The sequence below is a fragment of the Biomphalaria glabrata genome, chromosome 14, assembly GCF_947242115.1.
Source record: "Biomphalaria glabrata chromosome 14, xgBioGlab47.1, whole genome shotgun sequence".
In the NCBI taxonomy this organism is placed as follows: domain Eukaryota; kingdom Metazoa; phylum Mollusca; class Gastropoda; family Planorbidae; genus Biomphalaria; species Biomphalaria glabrata.
Window position 1 is genome coordinate 23827119 of NC_074724.1, and position 24687 is coordinate 23851805.

General features: G+C 37.0%; 2 protein-coding genes across 5 annotated transcripts in view; one reads left to right on the forward strand and one right to left on the reverse strand.

Moving 5' to 3' along the window:
* LOC106068144 (phospholipid scramblase 1-like) overlaps positions 1–6838 on the forward strand; it is a 38379-nt gene extending 31541 nt beyond the window's left edge. For all 4 annotated transcript variants that reach the window (XM_056009708.1, XM_056009709.1, XM_056009711.1 and 1 more), the window contains exon 8: positions 657–6838. In XM_056009708.1, the coding sequence (XP_055865683.1) occupies positions 657–751 (95 nt within the window). In that variant the 3' untranslated portion in view covers positions 752–6838. The remainder of the gene's footprint in view (positions 1–656) is intronic.
* LOC129922758 (streptococcal hemagglutinin-like) lies at positions 6027–22867 on the reverse strand. The gene is made up of 5 exons (XM_056009707.1): positions 22297–22867; positions 21188–21303; positions 20704–20824; positions 11420–11560; positions 6027–10972 (listed from the first exon to the last, which is right to left on the reverse strand). The coding sequence occupies exons 1-5, from the start codon at positions 22343–22345 to the stop codon at positions 9939–9941; spliced, it is 1461 nt and encodes a 486-aa protein (XP_055865682.1). The 5' UTR covers positions 22346–22867; the 3' UTR covers positions 6027–9938.
* Between the last annotated feature and the right edge of the window lie 1820 nt (positions 22868–24687).

Below are 24687 nucleotides of genomic sequence, written 5' to 3' on the forward strand. Positions count from 1 at the left end.
CCACTGAGCCAAAATCCAAAGTTGAATATTAAATATTTTCATAACAACTTTGAAGCATAGAAATAGTAAGTACACAGAATATTAAAGAAGAAATCCAAACAGTGAACTAAAGCACTGTGGAAAAACAGTTTAACAGTAGAGCCATAGAATTAAACTTCAGAACTGAATACCTTTCTCTTTCTTATTTATAGTACTCAAATAGGCTTGAAAGATCTAGCTTTAACAAAACTATGGAATCTGAATTAAAATAAAGTTTCAATTATCTCTCTTAAAGTTAATTAGATTTCTTAGCGACCTGAAGGTTCTAGAAATTAATGTCACTTCAGATTCTTGCCACTTTGCCCTGCTATACTATGATGATACTAAATAACTTGCTTTATGATGTGACACAAGAAGAGAAAATTATAAATAGAGTTTTGACATAATTTTTTTTAAGTACATTTGCCTTGGATTACAAACCACTTGGCTAAACAAAGTTAACAAAATAAACCCAGTACCTCCATTTCACTTCATGTGCCAGACTTTTTGTCTACTTACATTATAATATTTTTATGTCATTTTTTCTGGACATGTCGCAATATAATTTTTTTTCTTATTTTTTTCTTTAAAATACATTTACTGCATATTTAACATTTCATTTCCATTTCTAATCACAGTTCCTGCTAACTTGGACTTGATGAAGAAAGTTCTTCTCTTTGGTGCAACCTTCCTTATTGACTTTAATTACTTTGAGTACAGAGGCAACCAGTAAACTGCAGTAGGAGTCAAAGGAACATAACTCAATGTTTGATCTGTAATGTGATATATATATATTCAAATGCATGCAAACATTTGCAAAATTTAGAGTGGTGTATAATGTTTAATTGAAATAATCCTCAGTCAATTAATCATCAGCTATGCAGTTAACATATAGATGCACTTTGAGCTATTATACTTGACATTTATAAAATATAGACCAATTTTGTCAACATTTCATATACACATTTATATCACCTCAAGGTCTTGTTGTTAATGTGCCAATACTAATTACATTACTCTCACATTGTGCAACTTTTCTTCATGCTTTTTGGAATAGTTAAAATTTTGGCGCTATAAAAATTATGGTCATGAGTTATTTAATTAGTTTTTTTTGGTCAATCATTACATATAATTACATTTTTATGAAAAAGTTTAGCCAAAAATGTTTTTGATAAAATGAGATATGGGTGAACATTTGTTTTATAATTTCTTAATTTGAAATTGTGTTTCTCTAACAAAAACTACTTGAACATTTAAAGGTGAATTAAAATCTTCTATGTCGTCAATGTCACTTACTGCTTCAGCTAAGCAGATGACAGCATCTTGAGGGACATAACAATAATTATGTTTTGAACAGTAAAAATAAAATGTATCTTGTGTACATTTCAAGTAACAAGGTAAAATCAAATGCTCTTAGATTGATCAGTAATTGTGCCCAGTCTAGTAATAATATTCAATGTCTTGAATGTATTGTTTCAATGTATGTGACTACGGTATAACACATAATGAAGTTATAGTTTGTATGATTCATGTTAACTTAGTATTTTTTATACTCTGGGCTTTTTGGAGAATTATTTTCTTTATAAGAATTTTCAATAAAAGATTTTAAACCTCTTTTGTCCATAAACTATATATTTCTATTTGTATGTTTTCAAGATTTCCTTTTTTTAATTTTACACAAAAAAAGAGTTTTCATTTCATTTTTATACATTATTCTTTTTCTTCTATATGCCAGTCAAAGTGAATATTTTTGTTTATATATCTTTTAAGATATTTCAAGTATTTATATATTTTTTTACTCTTGTCTTCTCGATGACTCTTGAAAAGCATGTCATAACATGTTAAAGAAGAATATTTATTTCACTTTACCATATGAACGTTAAGAATTGTGAGTTTTTTTTAACTCCTACAAGCAGTTTCATTATGTGTACTAAGTAGTAGCTTTATAATTAATTATCTTACTTTATAACGTAACAACATTGTATCTTTAAGTGGATTCATATTGAATATATTTTTTTTTAAATTTTTACAAGGTACATTTGTACACAGAGTAACAAGGTTAGATTTTTAAAATGTTTATATTTTTTAAAGTCGGCAAACATCTAGCTTCTATTGGCTACATGATAATTTTAAGATATTGTAAGTCTACAATAAAACAGGTTAAGGAAATCATTGCATCTCTTTTTTAATGTTAAAATTGTAATTAAGTTCCTTACAGAATGTTGATTATGATGCATGTGATTAGTTTGCATTTAGTTAAGCATTACAATTTTTTCATCAGTGGCTACCATCCTGTTGGCTCTGTAACTAAGTTTTAAATTAATGCAAAGGCCATATACAAAACAAATGGGCGAATCATTTTTTGTCTCCTTGATACTAGTGTATTGATTTTTGCACATCTGTTAACAATTTATTTTTTCCTTGTGAAAAGTTCACCAAGTTTTGTTAACATCCATTATTTCATTGTTAACTTCAATGTTTTAGTAATGAGTTTTAAAAAAAAATTACTCTTATACCAGGTCAAAATATTTTTTAGAAGTTAGTGGTTTTGCCAAAAATTGTGAAGAGAGATAAAATCTTTCACATCTCAATCCTTTAAAAGAAAACCTTATATTTCCTGCAAAATATCAACATAGATCTCCAGCCCACATTTTATATCCATTTTTAATTTCTTTTCAAATAATTTTTACTGAAATGCTAATCTAGATCTATTAAAAATTACTTGAATAAATTTGAATCAATTCTGTCTACATGGGAAATTATCTACATTAACATCAATTTCACAATAATTTTATCAACATGTGACATGGTCAACTTTCACAATAATTTTGCCAGTGTGTGACAAGGTCAGCATTCACAATAATTTTATCAACATGTGACATGGTCAACTTTCACAATAATTTTGCCAGTATGTGACAAGGTCGACATTCACAATAATTTTATTGTGTGACATGGTCAACTTTCAAAATAATTTTGCCAGTGTGCGACATGGTCAACTTTCACAATAATTGTGTCGACAAAATGAATGTTATTAATATTTTCATGTTTGTATTTCCACTATCTCTTTATTTTGTTCAGCTTGTTACATCAACTGCATTTAAATGTTACTGAATGTTCTCTTAGTGCTTCCTGTATTGCTTACAAAAACTTAGTTTGTGAGAACAAACTTGTGATTCAATGACATATCAACATATAAATATTGCTGTCTAAGCCTGCATTGTTTGATATTTCTCTCCATATTGATTCACGTTACTCCTGTACCTTGATACTTTTGATGACAACTACTGTGATCTATTCTATCTCTCTTTAAGCACCATTGTCAGTCATTTGGTCAGTCACTTAGTCAGTCACTTGGTTGTAGACACACAGGTACTTTAATCTACTCCCCATGCATTATGGGATGAGGGAATATTTAAAACTATTATTGAAATATATTTTCTTCATCGTGTGTAGAATAATGTTAGCCCCTTATACAAAGAATAGTCACATTTTATTGTTGGCTAACACTGTAGAAAATTAAATGTTTTTTATTTTGTGGTGCTGGACGTCATCATAATGAAGGCTGATCTGTCAGTGGAATTGGTCTTCATCATTATCAGTGTTCAATAGTGTGAGGACATAGTCATTGACATGGATTCACTTCTTACTACAAAAAAAAAGTATTTGCAGAAACTGTTTCCCATTGACTTCATTAACTATCTCTGTAATGTCCACGGAAACATTTCATTGAGACCAACTTTATCATTTGTATGTTTGGATTTAATTCAATTAAAAAGGCATTTATTCTTAATTATCATAAGAATCATTAATTTATATCATAGATGGTCTTCTCATTTCAATGTTTTAGACATAAATATACATTCAAATAATCATTTTATTTAGATGTCAAAATAAAATCTTAAATTTATAAATAAGGAATTTAGAAAAAAAAAATAAATTACATTTTACTGTTTTTGTATCTGATATTTTTACACATATGTACAGTTTGCTACTAAGATTTCTTGTATATATATTTCTGTGTGACTGAGTTAGGCTGTGACTGTTGAGTTTGCACCTCTAATGATATTATAAATATATTTTGTTTTGTATATTCCTGTAGTGTGCTTGTACACTTTTATGTAGTGTTCATAATTGCACAAATTATTTTAGTTTGCATTATTTAGTAGTTATTAGTAGTTTAGAACTAACACTTAGGTTTTAAAAAGGAGTGATTCTATATCTTTGTTACTAAAGTGAAGAGTTTTTTTGTTTGTCTCTTTTGAGACCAACAGTTGTTATTTTGTTGTCAAAGACAAACTTATTTCAAAGCTCATATATACATTTAATGTTTTATGTATGAAATTATATTAAGGTGGTAGGACAAATGTGCACAATGTAATGCAGTTTGATAGATTTTATAGTCATGGTTTTGGACCTTTTGTACAAAGAATTGTTGCATCTGAAAGTATTATAAGTATAATAATAATTTAGAACAAAAGTATATGACAGACAGAGCTAGGATATTTCACATATTGACCGAAACCCAAATTTCAGTCTCTAAATGACATAAGTTACTTCCTATTCCAAACTGCGACGATGGGGGATGGCAGCGGGCAGGGTATGAACCTTGGACCATTGACAAGTCCGAAGGTCAGTCCGCATAATCAGGCAGCTTTGAAAGCTAAGCTTTGATTTTGGAGAGAACAAAAGTACAATTTGTCAGTCCCTAACATTCATCATTCTAAATGCTGTCTGATATGAGGTATTAAAACCTAGAGCTACAAGACTCAATTATTTTCTACCATGCTCATTTTTGGGTGTTTAATATTAGGACACCTTCTATATGAAATTTATTACAAAAAAAAAAGCCAACTGAATGCAGAGATCTATCATCTGATTCTGAACTCTGACGTCTCTCTAGGAAGTTTAATCCAGTAATCTGCTTAATTTGTTCTAGTTCAATCTAAATCTAATAATAAATTTTAAAAAAAAGACATTGTTTCCTTGTAACATTTTGACTTGACCAAGACTGACATAATGAGTGCTTCAGCAAAGTTTTAGTTGTATTTGTATTCAGTGCCTTGAACTAGCAGCAACTTTCTTTTCTGGATTTACTGCCAAGTTTGTCAAAAGTTTATTTGCTTAAGGACTAAACATTTATTTTTTACTAAGCTTTCAATGAGAATGTGTTCTTTCTAATAAAAACAAACAACTGAGTAGTTACAGCTTGATAAAACTTCCACCTTACACCATTTTAGTCTAAACATTCTCTGAAAATCATCAACTGTGATTCATCAGAGGTCCAATATATGTGCTCAGTACCAAACATTTGACTTGGACTGACAGACATAAGGTCTAGAATACAATTATTCAGTAACTCAGTACTTCAGAAAATTGCTTCATCTTTAGGTTTTTATATGGTTTGGGAAGTTGCTACTGTTGCATTTAGCAATACCTGTCTCTGCTGTTTGATAAAGACATTATCATTATTATATTTGACTTTAATAAGTGATGTTATTATTTGAAGTTATTTCTAAAGTTATTTGAATTCTAAATAGTTATAATTATTATTGATATCTCTTAGAAGAAAGTGTATTCTTTAGGTGACATCAGACATGACATAAGTATATAATCACTATGACAAAAGAACAATAATGAACTAAAATGTTGTTAATCAGATAGTTTTTGTTGAATTAGTATGTTGTCCCCAATGTTACACTATTGTTCAAAGTATACTTATAATGTCAATGAATGAGAAGACAAAACAAATGGGAGACCAATGAATGTAAGAAAGATGAACACAAATTGTTTTCAGAATAGCATTGAAATATTCCAAGATCCAAGACTATCAGATAACTAAGGAAAAATGGTGTTACCAAACCTGTCAGTTATTTTTTTTTTAAATTGTGATACATTTGTTTACTAGATCAAATGACATTTTCCTAAATGAAACTATACATCAACTTTACACAACTCAAAAGATGCATTACTTTGTATTCTTTGAAGTGCCCTTGGAACAAATATTTGTGTCTGCTCAAAATGATTGTATTTAATGTGGACAATTTTATTATGTTTTTTTTTATTTGAAGAAAATCTATGTCTGAGACTGAGAACATGATTTTCGGTGATGTTTGTACATATATTACTAATGTGTCATTTCTTTTTTGTAAGACTCATTTAGAAAAGGCCTTGTACCATGTTTAGTTTCCATTTGAATATATCTCAGCATTTGTAAACCTTTCTGTTGTGTAGTCTCCTTAGTGGAACACAATGCCTGATGGAGAAGTTCTGTTAGATGATTTGATAAAATATGTTCTCTCAATTTGTCCTTCAAAGACCATGCAGTCACCTACCTACATTGCCTCCATCACATAGGATGTTATTTGTTTGGCTTGCCCCACAAGTTGTTTGGGTTGGGATTTTCTGTTGCTTTCCCCATTTGTTATTGGGCACTTAAAAATTTGCCTTTCATTTCTATGGAACAGTCAGTTTAGTGTTATGAGTATTTTTTAAATGTATGTACCACTAGCTATAGTTCATATTTGTTCTCTGTCAGAATCAAGAGTTTATTTTGAGACAGAGAGATGTTGTTATAGTAATGTTATGAAACATTGGCTTGTGATGTATAAACAAAGATCTTATTGTCTATTCCCATTGCTTGCACTCACCAGGTCTGAGCAATGGTTCAATAACAAACAGTTGTTAGATACTGTCTGTGCTCCTCTGTCATGCTATAACTATAGTAGTCAATAACTTATGTTGCTATCAGTTTGAGTTCAAATCTTTTTGTCAGCACCTAATAGTTTAATGTAGCCATGAATAAATGTATTCCACTAACATTGCAATGGTCTTCTCATTTATTTATTGTTTAATAAATCACATCTAGGATTTCAAACAACAATATTTGGCATCAAGAAAAGTGAGTACTTAAGTACCATGACCTTTTGGATTTCAGTTGAAAAGATTTGGCTAATCTCTTTTAGACATTCACTAATGTGGGGCATGGGACTTTGTTTTTTGGAAATTATTGATATGTCAGTCTAAATATCTGCAGTTTTCATTGAACTTTTTAATAGTGGTTGTTCATGTTCATATTCTAAAAAGATAAAAGACTACACAATAGTTAATGAAATGAAATCGTATGATAGTACATTTAATTTAGCTGTGATCAAAACATACCTCGAGCAATGCATTAATATTGTTATTCAAAAATGAAACAACAGTTGAAGACTTGAATTTATAATATTACAATATATTTTAATGATAAGGATAAGGAAGAAATCCTAAAACGCTGGGCAGAGCACTTCGAAAAGGTTCTCAATACACCTTCCATCATAAATGAAGCGGCCATAGACAGGCTACAGCAAGTACCAATAAATGAAAAAATGGATGACCCCCCTACGCTAAAGGAAACCGATCTTGCCATTCAACAGCTCACAAGCGGAAAAGCCCCAGGAGCTGACTCCATTCCTGCAGAGGTCTACAAAAAAGGTGGACTAGCCCTGATTGAAAGACTTCATAAGCTCTTCTTAATAATGTGGGAAAAAGAATCAATACCACAAGACTTTAAAGATGCCACAATTGTTCATCTATACAAGCGAAAAGGAAACCGCCAGATCTGCGACAACCACAGAGGAATATCTCTTCTCTCTATTGCTGGGAAAATCCTTGCACGCATCCTACTAAATCGGCTCATGCAACACATAGAATATGGTCTACTACCAGAAAGCCAGTGCGGCTTCAGAAAAGAGCGTGGAACCATTGACATGATCTTTGCAGCAAGGCAGCTCCAGGAAAAATGCCAAGAACAAAATGCTGACCTGTTCTCAATATATGTCGACTTAACAAAGGCATTCGACACTGTTAGCAGAGAAGGGCTCTGGAAAATCATGTCAAAGTATGGCTGTCCACAAAAATTCATAACCATGGTGAGACTATTTCATGATGGCATGAAGGCTCGTGTCCAAGAAAGTGGAGAACCATCAGAGCCCTTCGAAGTATCAAACGGGGTAAAACAAGGCTGTGTCCTAGCACCTACACTGTTCAGTATCATGTTCTCCGCTATGCTGACAGATGCATTCACAAATAGAGAAAACAACGGGATGAATATATCATACAGATTTGATGGTGGCCTATTCAACCCGAGGCGGCTTAAAGCAAAAAGAAAAACAAACGCAGCAGTAATCAGAGACTTGCTATTTGCTGACGACTGTGCCCTAAATGCCTGCTCCTAAAACGATCTGCAGAGCATCGTCAGTGACTTCTCAAGAGCATGCTCAGACTTTGGCCTTACCATCAATACGAACAAGACTGCTGAAGTCTTATATCTACCTGCTCCTGGGAAAGCATACTCGGATCCAAGCATTACTATAAATGGACAGGATATAAACGCAGTGGACAAATTCACATATCTTGGCAGCACACTCTCCAGAAAAGGAAAAATCGATAGTGAAATCGACCTGCGTATCGCCAAGGCCAGTGCATCCTACGGCAGACTGTCTACAAATGTCTGGAACAGACGTGGTATCACCACAAACACCAAGCTAGGGGTCTATAGAGCCGTCATTCTCCCTACATTGCTCTATGCCTCAGAAACATGAACAGTGTACAGTAAACATGCAAAGAAACTAAACCACTTCCACATGACATGTCTGAGAAAAATACTAAATGTCAAATGGCAAGACAAAATACCAGATACAAAGTCCTTCGAAGAGCGTGTCTGCAAAGCATCCACACAATCCTGATGCAGTCCCAGCTGCGATGGGCAGGACACGTCTACAGAATGGAAGACCACCGCATCCCTAAACGACTCTTGTATGGCCAACTAAGCGAAGGAAAGCGCTCGCAAGGTGGTCAAAGAAAGCGCTTCAGGGACACCCTCAAAGCTTCTCTGAAGGCGTTCAGCATAGACCCAGGCACCTGGGAGACAGAGGCACATGACAGAGCATCATGGCGTCGCGCTGTGAAAACTGGCGCACAGGTTGCTGAGGAAAAAAGAACAATGCTGGCAGAAGAAAAACCCCAGAAAAGAAAAGCAAGGCCCACGACACTAGCTCCAGCTGGAATAACCTGCCCAGTGTGCGGCCGAACATTCCGGGCTCACATAGGTCTCACCAGCCACATGAGGAGGCATAAAACCCCAGTGCAAAGCCCTCAGCCCCCTGGATGACAAAGTGGTCATCATCGAATCACGATGGACGAACTACATATATATATTTTAATGAAAAAGAGGGGAAAAATCCTCCATGGACGAACTACATATATATATTTTAATGAAAAAGAGGGGAAAAATCCTCCATGGACGAACTACATATATATATTTTAATGAAAAAGAGGGGAAAAATCCTCCAACATCATCTGATGTATTTACACAAAAAAAAATAAAGATTTGGCAATTTAATGAAACAAAATATTTTTATTAATAAAAAAATTCTCCACTCATAGACATAAATAGATATTTATTTATGTCTATGTCTCCACTATTGTCAGACTTTAACATTGTTGTCCCCTCGTCTACTTTTTCATGTATTATATTTACAGCCTGTATCCTCTAGTTCTTGACTTGTTGTTGACCTACTTTAGTCACTTGAGATATAGAGACAGTGAGAGCAGCACATTACAAGAATTTGTTACAATTATATCAAGTAGCATTTGTTATCAAATTTTAAGTAATAATTGACACAGGCTGTAATTTGTGAAGCAGAATTTCAGTGTGTGTGTGTGTGTGGGGGGGTACAAATCTCTCATAGCCAACATCTCCCTTACCGCTAATGTTTACAACTGAGTTAACTTTAGAGTTAGAGCTAAAATGTACTTTTACTACACTAGTTAATTAACATGGATTGTTAAATGCCCTATATAATAATCTACACAGACTAACGTATCTATAAAAATATAAATTAGTAGGCATAAAGTGTTTTTTTTTCTAGTTCAAGTTTTAATTAAGAATTGTACTCTCTGTATTCATTTCTTTCTATCTGGCCAGTCTTATTCTTAGGACACAATCTGGCCAGATATTTTAAATCTGCGGAGGCCAGAAGTGCGAATACAAATGACATGACGACAATGCCAAAACCACCAATCATTGTTGAGGAGATTCGATGGTCCGGTTCTGACTCTTTAGTTCTTCTATAAGCTGAAGTGTTATGTTTGTCTACCACATAGAGATCAACATCGCCTGGAGTGTGATTCCCAGATAATGTTTGAGAAACCAAGGATGCACACTCTGTTGTCCTCTCGCAAGCAGTGATGTATACAGTAGGAGTGCTGGTAATGGAACAATTTGGCACAACAGAACCTGCAGTATCTGAGATGGTTAAATATTTTGTTGCTGTCGATATTGTTGTAAGAATGTTAGAAGTTTGAGTTGAAATAATCTTATTTGTACCTGTTTGTAAAACAGATGTTCCAGGTTCCATTGTTTTTGTAGCTCCAAGTATTGTGGATTCTCCACGCGAAGACTCAAGTGTGATGGCAGTTGTGCGGATGGTGGTAAATTTCGTGGCAACTAGTTCAGTAAAAGCAGTGTCTACAGATGGATGTATATCGGGAGAGCTATTGACGTGGATAGAGGCAGTCGAAGTTGGAAATGTTTGAGAATATTCCATTGTATGTGGAGATGTAGAGTTGTGAGAATATATTGATGCAGTAACGGTAGCACTATTTGTTGCAGGTGCACTAAACATAGCAGATGTGCCAGAAGATGTGATTGCACTAAACGTCTCAGATACGCCAGACCTTGCCATTGCACTAAATGTATCACGTGCACTTAACGTTGCAGGTGCACTAAAGCTATCAGTTGCACTTAACGTTGCAGGCACACTAAACGTATCAGGTGCACTTAACTTTGCAGGTGAACTAAACGTAGCAGTTGTACTCAACGTCGCAGGTGCACTAAACGCAGCTGGTGCACTTAACGTTGCAGGTGCACTTAACGTCGCAAGTGTACTAGTAGTTAGTGAATCAGTTGCTTTATCTGTGAAAAATGAATACAAACAAAACATTAACACTGAATACTAGCTATACTGTACGAAGGCGAACACAACCAATGTGAGTATTGACATTGATGATTTAGAACTAGAGAGTGATGCTGATCTAAGTCTCCCTTGACACTTGATCGAAGACGTTGTTGTTTCAATTCAAAATTTATGTAGGCTAGAGTTGTAGTATAACATCAATTTCTAGAAATATTTTTTTCACTTCTAAAAATCTTTTTTTTTTGTTAGTTTATTTAATATATTGATCAAAATCTCCACTATGGTAGCCTATATCACAATAATTAGATTTTAATGTCACATACCAAATAAACAAACGTCATACAACGTTAGATCCACAGTTCAATAGCAAACAGACTTCTGATGGATATATTTTATGTAGGCCTACAAATCAAAAATTAGTTTTGGTAGAGAGACGCAATCCTCACCTATTTGGCAGATGAAAGGTAATTTATTTGAACAATTATCAATTAAGAGATGACTTGTATTTCGGCTGAGTGACCCACATGAATTGTTGACATTGTAGATAGAACTTATTACATTATACTCACGAGCTGAACTGACATAATCTGAAAAAAAGTGTATGCAATATTTGTCATCAAAGAAAGTTTATAATTAATTTATAATAATGTATAGCCTACTGTTCAAATTAACTCCCCCTTTTTCCATAAGCACTGATAAGTATATGTGACAAAAAAGCAGCCCATAGGAAACATCTAGTTAAAGCAAGTAATAAGCTAAATATCTGTAAGTACCAATATAATTTCCCATATAAACATTACTGATAGCTTGTTGGTTATAAAATGGTTAATAATTTTGCACACGAAGAACGTCTAACTGCAGAACCCAATGATTTCAAGCAATGGCGTCACTATGGGAAGTGCGGGCCATAACGGGTGAGAACCATACGGTGGCGTAGCTAAGGATTTGAGGGACCGGGGGGGGGCTTGACTTCTTTATGGGCCCCTGCAATTTGGCATCATGATATGAGCTAATTGCGTAATATTAAATGTAAAAGCACATTTTCGGACAATCATTTGCCCCCCCCCCCCTCAAGTGGGGGGATGTTTTCAAATGTGACCCTTTTCCCCACACTAGACACGCCACTGAACCCTTACTAGTGACCCACTGGTTCCTAACCTAATATTTGATGTGAAGGTTAATGTGAAGAGTGAGGATTTGCATCGAAGATCAAATGCATCAAAGCTATCTAAGTCGCACAATCATTATTCGCTTCGACTTAAGTGCTATGTGAATTTAAGCCCTTTATTTTTTAGCGGACCCTGAAATGGTCTTTTTCCAGTTAGATCTGAATACCTAGAAGCGCTATTTGAAATTTAACAATAGCTTCTAGCGTGGTGAAAACAGGTGAAAAAATTGAACCTTTTTAAAATATAAAATTTAATAGGCAGATATGCAAATACACCATTTTAAAAGAATAACAACTATACTTTTAAAATTTATACAGTTTTGAGTAATAACGGTTATAAGAACAACTTTTATAGGCAATGAAATTTTTATTTAGCGTTTATATGTCATTTATTTAAAAAATCTTGAACTCATTTTTTGATCGTAGGTTTTTGCGACGTTTAAGCAAGAAAAATAAATGTAATATAAGTTAGAAGAGCAATACCAAAACATTCGTTAGCATTACAAAAATAATTGCGATATTTTGGAAATGAAATAAGATTTTCAATATCATATGTCAATATTTCAATTTTGAAATCTAGACTTGACAGTCCGACAGACAAAACGCACAAAAGTAAGCGGCTTTTATCCTGGTGGGAGAACTATAAAAAAAATAAATGAAATCTGATTATTTAAAACCTTTTGAGGGAACTAATTTAATACCATTTGGCCGCGACCGTCACGCTACTGCACGAAATTCGCTGAATAAGAAGTCGCTTGAAAAAAATGTGCATAACATTTATATACAAAGTGCATTTTAGCCATAAAACATAAATGTTTGTTTTTCTTTTAATTTTAGTAGTGTACCAGTATGCAAATTATATTATAATATCAGGTGACCGAGCCTCGCTCGGATGAATAATTTGTTAAGGAAGGATATATACCCGAAGTCATTTTGGGAATATTGTTGTAATTACGAAAATGAACGATCGCGTAAAGACTATCAATCCGAAGAGTTGCTTTTTCGTTCTGCCAATTCTCAATGTAGGCCTAATTGTACATGGCGATTAGAATAGAAAGTCCCCCCAACAGTAGGCCTATAGAAAACCACAGCTCTTATCTTAACGTTTTACATTGCTTCTAGGCTTGAAAGAAAGTCTTTGCAGTGTAACTTCTAAAAAGGTTACTTTCTGACATTTAATATTGCAATTAAAATATTCATTATGGCTCTGAGACATGGACATTTTACAACTTGCGCTCCGTCATGGACATACGGTGGCAGGACCGCACTACAAACAGCGATGTCCTTGCCAACGCCGGTATGGACAGTATAGAGGGACTTCTTATGGTCCGACAGTTACACTGGGTAGGGCACGTATCCCGTATGGGAGACGAACGAATGCCAAAGGCAGTCTTTTTTTTTGGTGAGCTAAAAGGTGGTCGACGTAACAGAGACGCCCATCGGAAACGCTTCAAAGACCAGCTTAGGCGTCAACTTTTCGTGGCTGACATAAAAGAGAGAACCTTGTTGTATGAGGCCTCCGAACGAGACAGCTGGAGGTCACTCACGAAGACCGCGTGATACACATTTGAGACCAAACGTAAATCTGCTGCCGAGGACAAACGCAGACGGCGAAAAGAAAATCTAAATCGACCACCTGCGGGCAATAGTTATGCTTGCCCTGGATGTGGCAAAATATGTAGGTCACAGCTGGGGCTGCGCAGCCACAGGAAATACTGCATTCCTCACTAATCTTCGGACTCGAAGACAATGCAAAATCTCTACGTTATAGTGTAAAACGTGCACCTAGTACCAAAGTAAAATCGCGCATTTTTTCCTAAGAGACTTAAAAACATCTCGTTAGTATTATAAAGAAGCGTTATTGTGAGGCATCTCTGTTACTCCGACAACCTTTCAGCTTACTAAAAAAAAAAGATTGCCAAAAATATGTTCGTCCCTTGCAAAGCGTAACTGTCGGATTATAAGAAGTGTTTATACCATTTTGCAAGAATATCGCTGTTTGTATTGCGGTCTTTGGTGAAGTCGTTTAAGAAGTCTTAGTTGCTTTCTATAAAGTACTCATGTCTCAGATCCATATAGAGGTGTTGAGAGAATCACTGGTTGACACTGATTTTTGTAGACAGGCGGAGCGATTTATATCGCCTCTTATTTTAGTCGGTCATAGAAAAAAATTGCTCGCTTAAGAGTATAGGATAGATGTTCAACTAATTATTATTTCTTATTAAAAATTGGATCCCCCCCCCACACACACACTCAAAAGGTAGAAGTAGATGTAATCACCCCGGCGCCCCCTTTACCTCACCGAAAGGAGCCACATAATATTTGAGTGTGTGAATGTACATTATTTTAGTGTCAAATGTAAGGCAACCATACTGTGCTTCTAAAATAGTAAAGAAACAAAAGTTGATAATAAAGTCGTGTTTGGGACCCCTTAACTCAAGAAAACATAAGAAACTGGCACAGACACAAAAGAGAGCAGTGAGATTCATAACATACGAATATTCACATTTGTCTAGACTCTAGAGAACTCTAGAGTAACACCTTTAATAAAAACACTAAATTTAGAAAGTCTTCAGGAGAGAAAACTCAAAAGTAAAGTAGCAATTAAACATAAAACACTAAAGCATAATCTTCAACTACAAAAACAAAAAATGTAATAGAAAGAAAGACACAAAGATAAAGGCACATTCCTCGTTCCATATGCTGGGACAAATTTGTACAAATACTCCTTCTTTCCTAGTGCTATTAGAGCAAGGAATGGGTTGCCTGAGCCAGCCTGGAAAACCAGCAACTTGGCAGAATTTAAGTCGTTGGTTAACATGCATAAGTAACGTCTGTATTCTATAATTAAGAAGTTAAGATTAGAAATATTTTTTACCAATCGTTTGTGTTTAGCGCTATTTCATGCTTTTAGCTTTCTCAATACGATATGCAGAGGCGGCCTTAGCAGTGCGTGGGGCCCTGGGCAAATGTTATATGCGGGGCTCTGAGCCGTAAGTGAAGACTATATATATCGTACCACGTCACGCTAACGGGATCGTCTACCTCTAACACTGAAGTACTGTACAATTGTTCTTTTAACTACATAAACTCGAAGTGTTTTCGACCTCAACTTCTGGATCTGATACGTCCACAAAACACTTTGTAAAAGACATGTGCTCTTTGAGGCAAACACCAGGCGTGCAGTCAAAGATGAGGGGAAACTATGCCATCAGGTCTATGATCACGTTTTGAATCCTATATCCAAGGTACTGGTCGTGAGCCTCGGCGTTCTTCATTCGTCGAAGTTGTTCTTCTTTGGTCGAATTTGTCAAGCATCTCAACCAGGCCTAAAAACTGACTATTGTTTGGCGCATAAATACACTGTTTTTTTTGTGTTTTCTTTTTGGCAAGGTACTTTCGCAAATCCGAATTTCTAATGAAAAAATTTAAGCGCGTTTTTTCTTTTGTTTTTGTCCACTGAAATACGGGTTTTCACACGGCCACCCGATGTATATGTACACAAGCCTATTGGTGAAAAAAATGAATACGTCAACGTCAAACTTTCTGGCTGCTGATTGGCCGAAATAACTCTACAAGTTAGGCTACTGTACAAAACAAGTAATTCTTCTCACACACCCTCGTCCCTTTTTTTCTATGACCGACTAAAATAAGAGGATATTTTACTTTACAAGTATCAATTTTTTTGTATACTGTAATGCACAAAACAGTACTGTATGAATCTTTATTTACGAAATTAACGGTTAGGATTGATAGCTTCTGGCTACGTGTTGTTGTTTTATGCGAAGGCGAACTGTTAAACTGTTAACCGCTTAGAATGCCTCAGAATGTACAGGTCATAAGATGCTATATTTACCGAAACTGAACGGTATTTATAGATGCCAGGAAATATTGAGCCTCAAGACCTAATTTATAAGAACTGGTCTGGTTTTCGAACCTGACGGTGACAGTGAATCTCCTATCTCGGGGCCCCCCTTAGGCGAGGGGCCTGGGGCGCTTGCTCCACTTGCCATCCCCTAAAGCCGCTACTGCGCTATGATGCTATCACTTATCTTGACCAGTTGCCCCACTTGCCACCCCCTAAGGCCGCAACTGAGCTATGATCCTATCACTTATCTCGACCAGTTGCCCCATTTGCCACCCTTAAGTCCGCTACTGCGCTATGATCCTATCACTTATCTCGACCAGTTGCCCCACTTGCCACCCTTAAGTCCGCTACTGTGCTATGATCCTATCACTTATCTCGACCAGTTGCCCCACTTGCAACCCCCTAAGGCCGCTACTGCGCTATGATCCTATCACTTATCTCGACCAGTTGCCCCACTTGCCACCCCCTAAGGCCGCTACTGTGCTATGATCCTATTACTTATCTCGACCAGTTGCCCCACTTGCCACCCTCTAAGGCCGCTACTGTGCTATGATCCTATCACTTATCTCGACCAGTTGCCCCACTTGCCACCCTCTAAGGCCGCTACTGTTCTATGATCCTATCATTTATCTCGACCAGTTGCCCCACTTGCCACCCTCTAAGGCCGCTACTGTGCTATGATCCTATCACTTATCTCGACCAGTTGCCCCACTTGCAACCCCCTAAGGCCGCTACTGCGCTATGATCCTATCACTTATCTCGACCAGTTGCCCCACTTGCCACCCTCTAAGGCCGCTACTGTGCTATGATTCTATCACTTATCTCGACCAGTTGCCCCACTTGCCACCCTCTAAGGCCGCTACTGTGCTATGATCCTATCACTTATCTTGACCAGTTGCCCCACTTGCCACCCTCTAAGGCCGCTACTGTGCTATGATCCTATCACTTATCTCGTCCAGTTGCCCCACTTGCCACCTCTGAGGCCGCTACTGCGGTATGATCCTATCACTTATCTCGACCAGTTGCCCCACTTGCCACCACCTAAGGCCGCTACTGTGCTATGATTCTATCACTTATCTCGAGCAGTTGCCCCACTTGCAACCCCCTAAAGTCGCTACTAGGCTATGATGATATCACTTATCTCGACCAGTTGCCCCACTTGCCACCCTCTAAGGCCGCTAATGCGCTATGATCCTATCACTTATCTCGACCAGTTGCCCCACTTGCCACCCCCTAAGGCCGCTACTGCGCTATGATGCTATCACTTATCTCGACCAGTTGCCCCACTTGCCACCCCCTAAGGCCGCTACTGCGCTATGATCCTATCACCTATCTTGACCAGTTGCCCCACTTGCCACCCCCTAAGGACGCTACTGCGCTATGATGCTATCACCTATCTCGACCAGATGCCCCACTTGCCACCCCCTAAGGACGCTACTGTGCTATGATCCTATCACTTATCTCGACCAGTTGCCCCACTTGCCACCCCCTAAGGCCGCTACTGTGCTATGATCCTATTACTTATCTCGACCAGTTGCCCCACTTGCCACCCTCTAAGGCCGCTACTGTGCTATGATCCTATCACTTATCTCGACCAGTTGCCCCACTTGCCACCCTCTAAGGCCGCTACTGTTCTATGATCCTATCATTTATCTCGACCAGTTGCCCCACTTGCCACCCTCTAAGGCCGCTACTGTGCTATGATCCTATCACTTATCTCGACCAGTTGCCCCACTTGCCACCCTCTAAGGCCGCTACTATGCTATGATCCTATCACTTATCTCGACCAGTTGCCCCACTTGCCACCCTCTAAGGCCGCTACTGTGCTATGATTCTATCACTTATCTCGACCAGTTGCCCCACTTGCCACCCTCTAAGGCCGCTACTGCGGTATGATCCTATCACTTATCTCGACCAGTTGCCCCACTTGCCACCCTCTAAGGCCGCTACTGTGCTATGATGCTATCACTTATCTCGACCAGTTGCCCCACTTGCCACCCTCTAAGGCCGCTACTGCGGTATGATCCTATCACTTATCTCGACCAGTTGCCCCACTTGCCACCCTCTAAGGCCGCTACTGTGCTATGATGCTATCACTTATCTGGACCAGTTGCCCCACTTGCCACCCTCTAAGGCCGCTACTGCGGTATGATCCTATCACTTATCTCGACCAGTTGCCCCACTTGCCACCCTCTAAGGCCGCTACTGTGCTATGATCCTATCACTTATCTCGACCAGTTGCCCCACTTGCTACCCTCTAAGGCCGCTACTGTGCTATGATCCTATCATTTATCTCGAACAGTTGCCCAACTTGCCACCCTCTAAGGCCGCTACTGTGCTATGATCCTATCACTTATCTCGACCAGTTGCCCCACTTGCCACCCTCTAAGGCCGCTACTGTGCTATGATGTTATCACTTATTTCGACCAGTTGCCCCACTTGCCACCCTCTAAGCCCGCTACTGTGCTATGATCCTATCACTTATCTCGACCAGTTGCCCCACTTGCCACCCTCTAAGGCCGCTACTGTGCTATGATTCTATCACTTATCTCGACCAGTTGCCCCACTTGCCACCCTCTAAGGCCGCTACTGTGCTATGATTCTATCACTTATCTCAACCAGTTGCCCCACTTGCCACCCTCTAAGGCCGCTACTGTGCTATGATCCTATCACTTATCTCGACCAGTTGCCCCACTTGCCACCCTCTAAGGCCGCTACTGTGCTATGATCCTATCACTTATCTCGACCAGTTGCCCCACTTGCCACCCTCTAAGGCCGCTACTGTGCTATGATCCTATCACTTATCTCGACCAGTTGCCCCACTTGCCACCCTCTAAGGCCGCTACTGTGCTATGATCCTATTACTTATCTCGACCAGTTGCCCCACTTGCCACCCTCTAAGGCCGCTACTGTGCTATGATCCTATCACTTATCTCGACCAGTTGCCCCACTTGCCACCCTCTAAGGCCGCTACTGTGCTATGATCCTGTCACTTATCTCGACCAGTTGCCCCACTTGCCACCCTCTAAGGCCGCTACTGTGCTATGATCCTATCACTTATCTCGACCAGTTGCCCCACTTGCCACCCTCTAAGGCCTCTACTGTGCTATGATCCTATCACTTATCTCGACCAGTTGCCCCACTTGCCACCCTCTAAGGCCGCTACTGTGCTATGATTCTATCACTTATCTCGACCAGTTGCCCCACTTGCCACCCTCTAAGGCCGCTACTGTGCTATGATCCTATCATTTATCTCAACCAGTTGCCCCACTTGCCACCCTCTAAGGCCGCTACTGTTCTATGATCCTATCATTTATCTCAACCAGTTGCCCCACTTGCCACCCTCTAAGGCCGCGACTGTGCTATGATCCTATCACTTATCTCGACCAGTTGCCCCACTTGCCACCCCCTAAGGCCACTACTGTGCTATGATCCTATCATTTATCTCGACCAGTTGCCCCACTTGCCACCCTCTAAGGCCGCTACTGTGGTATGATCCTATCACTTATCTGGACCAGTTGCCCCACTTTCCACCCTCTAAGGCCGCTACTGTGCTATGATCCTATCACTTATCTCGACCAGTTGCCCCACTTGCCACCCCCTAAGGCCGCTACTGTGCTATGATCCTATCATTTATCTCAACCAGTTACCCCACTTGCCACCCTCTAAGGCCGCTACTGTGCTATGATCCTATCATTTATCTCAACCAGTTGCCCCACTTGCCACCCTCTAAGGCCGCTACTGTGCTATGATCCTATCACTTATCTCGACCAGTTGCCCCACTTGCCACCCCCTAAGGCCGCTACTGTGCTATGATCCTATCATTTATCTCAACCAGTTGCCCCACTTGCCACCCTCTAAGGCCGCTACTGTGCTATGATCTTATCATTTATCTCAACCAGTTGCCCCACTTGCCACCCTCTAAGGCCGCTACTGTGCTATGATCCTATCATTTATCTCGACCAGTTGGAAAAGAGAGGGAATAGAATGGGGATCGATCGCTTTATAAATGCATTTTTAAAAAAGTTTTCCTATTTGAATTTGAACTCAGGTCTCGTAAAGGGGACTAATTAAAGTCACATCTATCAAATATGATTTCTTTCCCTTGTTTGATACCAAACAAAATATTTACCAAAATTTAATTAACTAATTTGTGATTTTTAAAAATTGATTCTTGTTTTGTCAGTTACAAGAAATAATTGTGTGAAATTCTAACTTGATCCGAGATGTGGGTGTGGGAGGAATAACGGGTAGAAACTTTTGTACCAGACAAACAGTGAGTTGATGTAAGCACAGAGGATGTAGACTAGAGGGCTAGAGAAATTCGCTTGCGTGGTGGAGCATTGAAATGCGGGTCGTTTTTTTCATGGTTTAAAAAAGTGTTACGAGAAAAATAAACATATATACCAACTATTTTGAAGTATATCAGTTAGTACATACTAACATCAACCAAGGTTACAAATTAGTTAGTAGCAATATCAATATACTTAATTTTTGGACTAATCATTTTTATGACAATTTAATTACACTTGCTATGTATGTGGCAACATATGTAGGTCACAGCTGGGGCTGCGTAGCCACGGGAAATGCTGCACTCCTCATTAATCTTTGGACTCGTAGACAAACCTCATTATTATTACTATTAATTATTTGTATATAATATTTATGTTGATAAATGAAAAAGAAGTACTCACAGTCAGGATGATACATATAGGATACAAGTGTGAATTGCTTCTTTATTTCATCAACAACGCTTTGAAATTCATTTGCATTGTCCAAGTCAGCCAGCGTCCACCCTCGTAAAGTGCACGCAAACTAAAAACAAAGCAAGATTATTTATTTATTTATTTAAACATGGTAAGTTTATTTTTTTTCAAAATCGATTCCTTCCTTGTCAAGTCTACTCTGTAGCTAAAGAGCGGTTTCTTCGTTTTCAATATAAAATTCCTCACTTTAATCCCCCCCCCCCAAATTTTAGCAAAAAAAAAAAAATACATCTACTCAGAATATTGAGGATTCTAATTTGGTGATATAGATCCTGGCTTGGAATTATTTAAATACAGTAGACTAGACTAGACTTGGCCAGCTAATTTTTACATAAGCTTAATTGTAAGTGTAATAAGAAAAAAAAAGATAAGTAACAATTAATAAATTATAGTTAAAATTGATAATACTCACTGAGGCTGCATAAATTGTCCAAACTGAAACACTAAACAGTACAAAACATTTGCTGTCGACTGTTATAGTTTTATACAATACATTCAATATGCCATTGTCATTCCTACAAGGTGAACCTTATAAATAGATGAAACACAATACTTAAGAATTATAAATAGTGATTTGAAAACTATGTCATTAATGAAATATATTGTCATCAGGCTTACTTAATTTTAAATTTCATTATCTATTACTGGGACATAATTGTATGATTAGCAGTTGTAGAATGGCAGTAAAGGTAATCAAAGAGTTATCAATTGAACATAGAGGTCGCTAATTAACTTTTAAAAACACAAGATACCGGTATAATGTGAAAGAAATGGAGAGGTCATCTAGAAAGAATGATTGTAGGCCTAAATGTATTCTTGTATTTGATATGTTTTGTGAGAAATCTAGTCCTACTTTAGTACTATTTTAGTTTTTTTTTAAATTCAATACATATGATTGAATATATTGTTAAAGATATATGAAGACATTGCAAGAATTACGGTGCTCCTCAGATAAATAAAGATTTATATGTGCTTGAATTTTGTGGTGTAATTTTATCATTGGTATGAGAGCAGACGTCTGTAGATCCAATATTCCTTAGAAATTGTTCAATTCACTGGCATAGCCAGGATTTTTGTCGGGGGGAGGTGGTGAGGGGATGTCCTGCCCCCCCCCCCCCCCCCGCCATATATATTTATAATTTATAAAAATCTCTAATAGTGAAATTAAATACATCGTAACACTGTTTAAGATTTGAACCATTGATAGATTGGAAGAATTTCAGTCTCTGGGTCTCTATAGGCCTACCGTTTTATCTTCAATAAATAAGCTGGCTTAAATTAGGTCAAACACCTAGTAAGACATAACTGAAGGAATAATTGTCCTAAAAGCTCAAAAAGATAACGGAAATGTGAAACTTGAGACCAGAAGGATAAACTCTACATTTCACTATCAATCAATACATTTTGAAATAAATAATAGCATGTGTTCTCTGCACTGACAATGTTAGAAACTTATGTACGAAACAAGATACGCAATTATCCTTAAATACGAAGAAAAATCAAAGAAAAAAAAATATTTACTGTATTGGCAAATAAATTGATTGAGCCTCAAGCAAGATGATCTTGACATCCCGTAGCTGTTAATAATTACACAGTTCTCTCCCGTTTCTGACGTAGAATTTGAAAAAACAACATAATCTAGTGAGATATCTACATCTTGACCTTCAATGGTTACAACAGTTCCATTGTTGAATAGATTATTGACCCAAACTGTAGAAATAGAATTATAAGCATTTAGCTAAATTTACAGAGGTCGAAACAGGGTGTACAAGTGTGGCATTACTTTTATTAACATATACACAGGCAGGGCCGATCTTAGGCCACTGCAACCTATGCGGTCGCAATGGGCCCCGCGCTTTCTTAGGCCCCGCGCTAATTCTAGGTGTAATTATTAAATTGCAAAATAGGCTAAATACGAAAAATTCCTGGAAATCTCCTGAATTTATTAAAATCTCCTGAAAACTCATAGAAATCTCATGAAAAATAGACAAAATTGTCATTTGTGGGTGTCTTTCATTGCGGAAAACAATCCTACAAGCGATAAAAAAAGGCATTGTCAGCTTTCATGTAATAAAATGTAATAATCAGGCGAATTTTCACCTTAATCGGAAGTTAAAATACTTTATTTACTTTTATAGTCACTGGCATATAAATATGCCATAGGTTGCAAGGTTTGTAAAGTAAAGTTAATTTGATCGCAATTTTGTTCTTAGTAAAAAATGAATAAAATTCAAAGTCGAATTTTTTTTCTAATACAAAATCTTTATTTTTACTTATTGTCCTTATTCCCACCCAGACTATGCCCCGCGCAATCAGTTTCGCATTGGGCCCCCCAATTGTTAGGACCGGCCCTGTACACAGGACTTAGCAGTTTGGTAATTACCAATATCAACCAATCTTTATGTAGTTCTCTACTCTTTCAGAGACTTTTATATTTAGATCTTTATTTCCATACACAGATACGAGTCTATTAATCTATATTATAAAGTAGAATGTGTGGTGTATGGATGTATGTTACTTATAGACATCAAAACCGCTTGACCAATCTTGATAAAACTAGGCAGGAATGTTCCTTGGGTACCAACTTAGACCGTAGTGTATGTATTGTAGCCCTAAAACAAACTTAAGACCCTCAAAAAAAATAAAGTTGTCCGACTCTATTACAGCTATAGTATTTTATGGATCTAGGCCATGTCTACAATGTTGACATGAGAAAAGAGAAAGGATTTAGACCTAGATCTAATTTTAAGAAATACACTTTGCGCAGATAGTTTTTTACTTTGACACATGAAAAGACAACAGAAGATCCATTGATTTCATTATATAATAAAATTAACCTTCAATTTTGTGTTTCAAAAGCATTTTTTACATTAATTAGTTCCTTATATCTGTGATTACAGATTTCCAGACGAACATTCTTTCATTAGACAATTCAGTAATGAATCGCGTACTAAATATTAATTCGTTTAATTGTTTACTTTATAATCCCATCCTAGATCTAAAACTCTAATTCAACTCTAAGATGATAAAACTTCTCTTCGCACAGATAGTTTTATACTTTAACACATAAACATATTAATTAAAGTCCATTCATTTCATATTTTGATCAAATAAACATTCAAATTTGGTTTTCTAAAGCTACATTCGTTTACGAAAGCTGCGAAGCCGAGTTAAAGGCCTAGATCTATATTCATTCATGAATCGCGTACTAAAAATTATTTCGTTTTATTGTTACTTTATAATCCCATCCCTAGATCTAAAACTCTAATTCAACACTAAGATGATAAAACTTCTCTTCGCACAGATCAAATAAACATTCAAATTTGGTTTTCTAAAGCTACATTCGTTTACGAAAGCTGCGAAGCCGAGTTGAGATAGGCTTAAATCTATATTCATTCATGAATCGCGTACTAAAAATTATTTCGTTTAATTGTTCACTTTATAATCCCATTCATTTAACAAAGCTATCGCTCTTTTTGTTTTTTAATAGATATGAATGTATCGGCTTCGGGTAATCCCATTTTCGCAAACCTAATTTTATTTTCGTAGCGAAAGAGAAAAACTTGAAAGGATCATTAGTTAAGTTTAACATACATCTAAATCCAATCCACTAGATTAGTAGACACAAACTTAGACCCGCAGGCCGCGGGTAATGTCTGGCGAACATCCTTTCATTAGACATTACCAAATAGTTACACATTAACAGTGATTAACACATCTCTCTACTGAGTCTATTCCTAGGTCGGCCCTAGGTCTAAAATAAAACTCTTATTGAACTCTAAGATGATAAAACTTCTTTTCGCAAAGATAGTTTTATGCTTTAACACATAAACATACTAATTATTGTCCATTCATTTCATATTTTAATCAAATTAACATTAAAATTTGTTTTTCTAAAGCATTTTTAATACA

What these genes read in the sequence shown, in the direction of transcription:
- LOC129922758 (XM_056009707.1), bottom strand. Translation starts at nt 22,345, where the DNA reads ATGTCAAGATCATCTTGCTTGAGGCTCAATCAATTTATTTGCCAATAC. An exon ending in TCAATTTATTTGCCAATACA is followed by an intron (nt 21,304 to 22,296) that starts GTAAATATTTTT and finishes TCTATTTATAAG; the next exon opens with GTTCACCTTGTAGGAATGAC. An exon ending in GGACAATTTATGCAGCCTCA is followed by an intron (nt 20,825 to 21,187) that starts GTGAGTATTATC and finishes CTTTGTTTTTAG; the next exon opens with TTTGCGTGCACTTTACGAGG.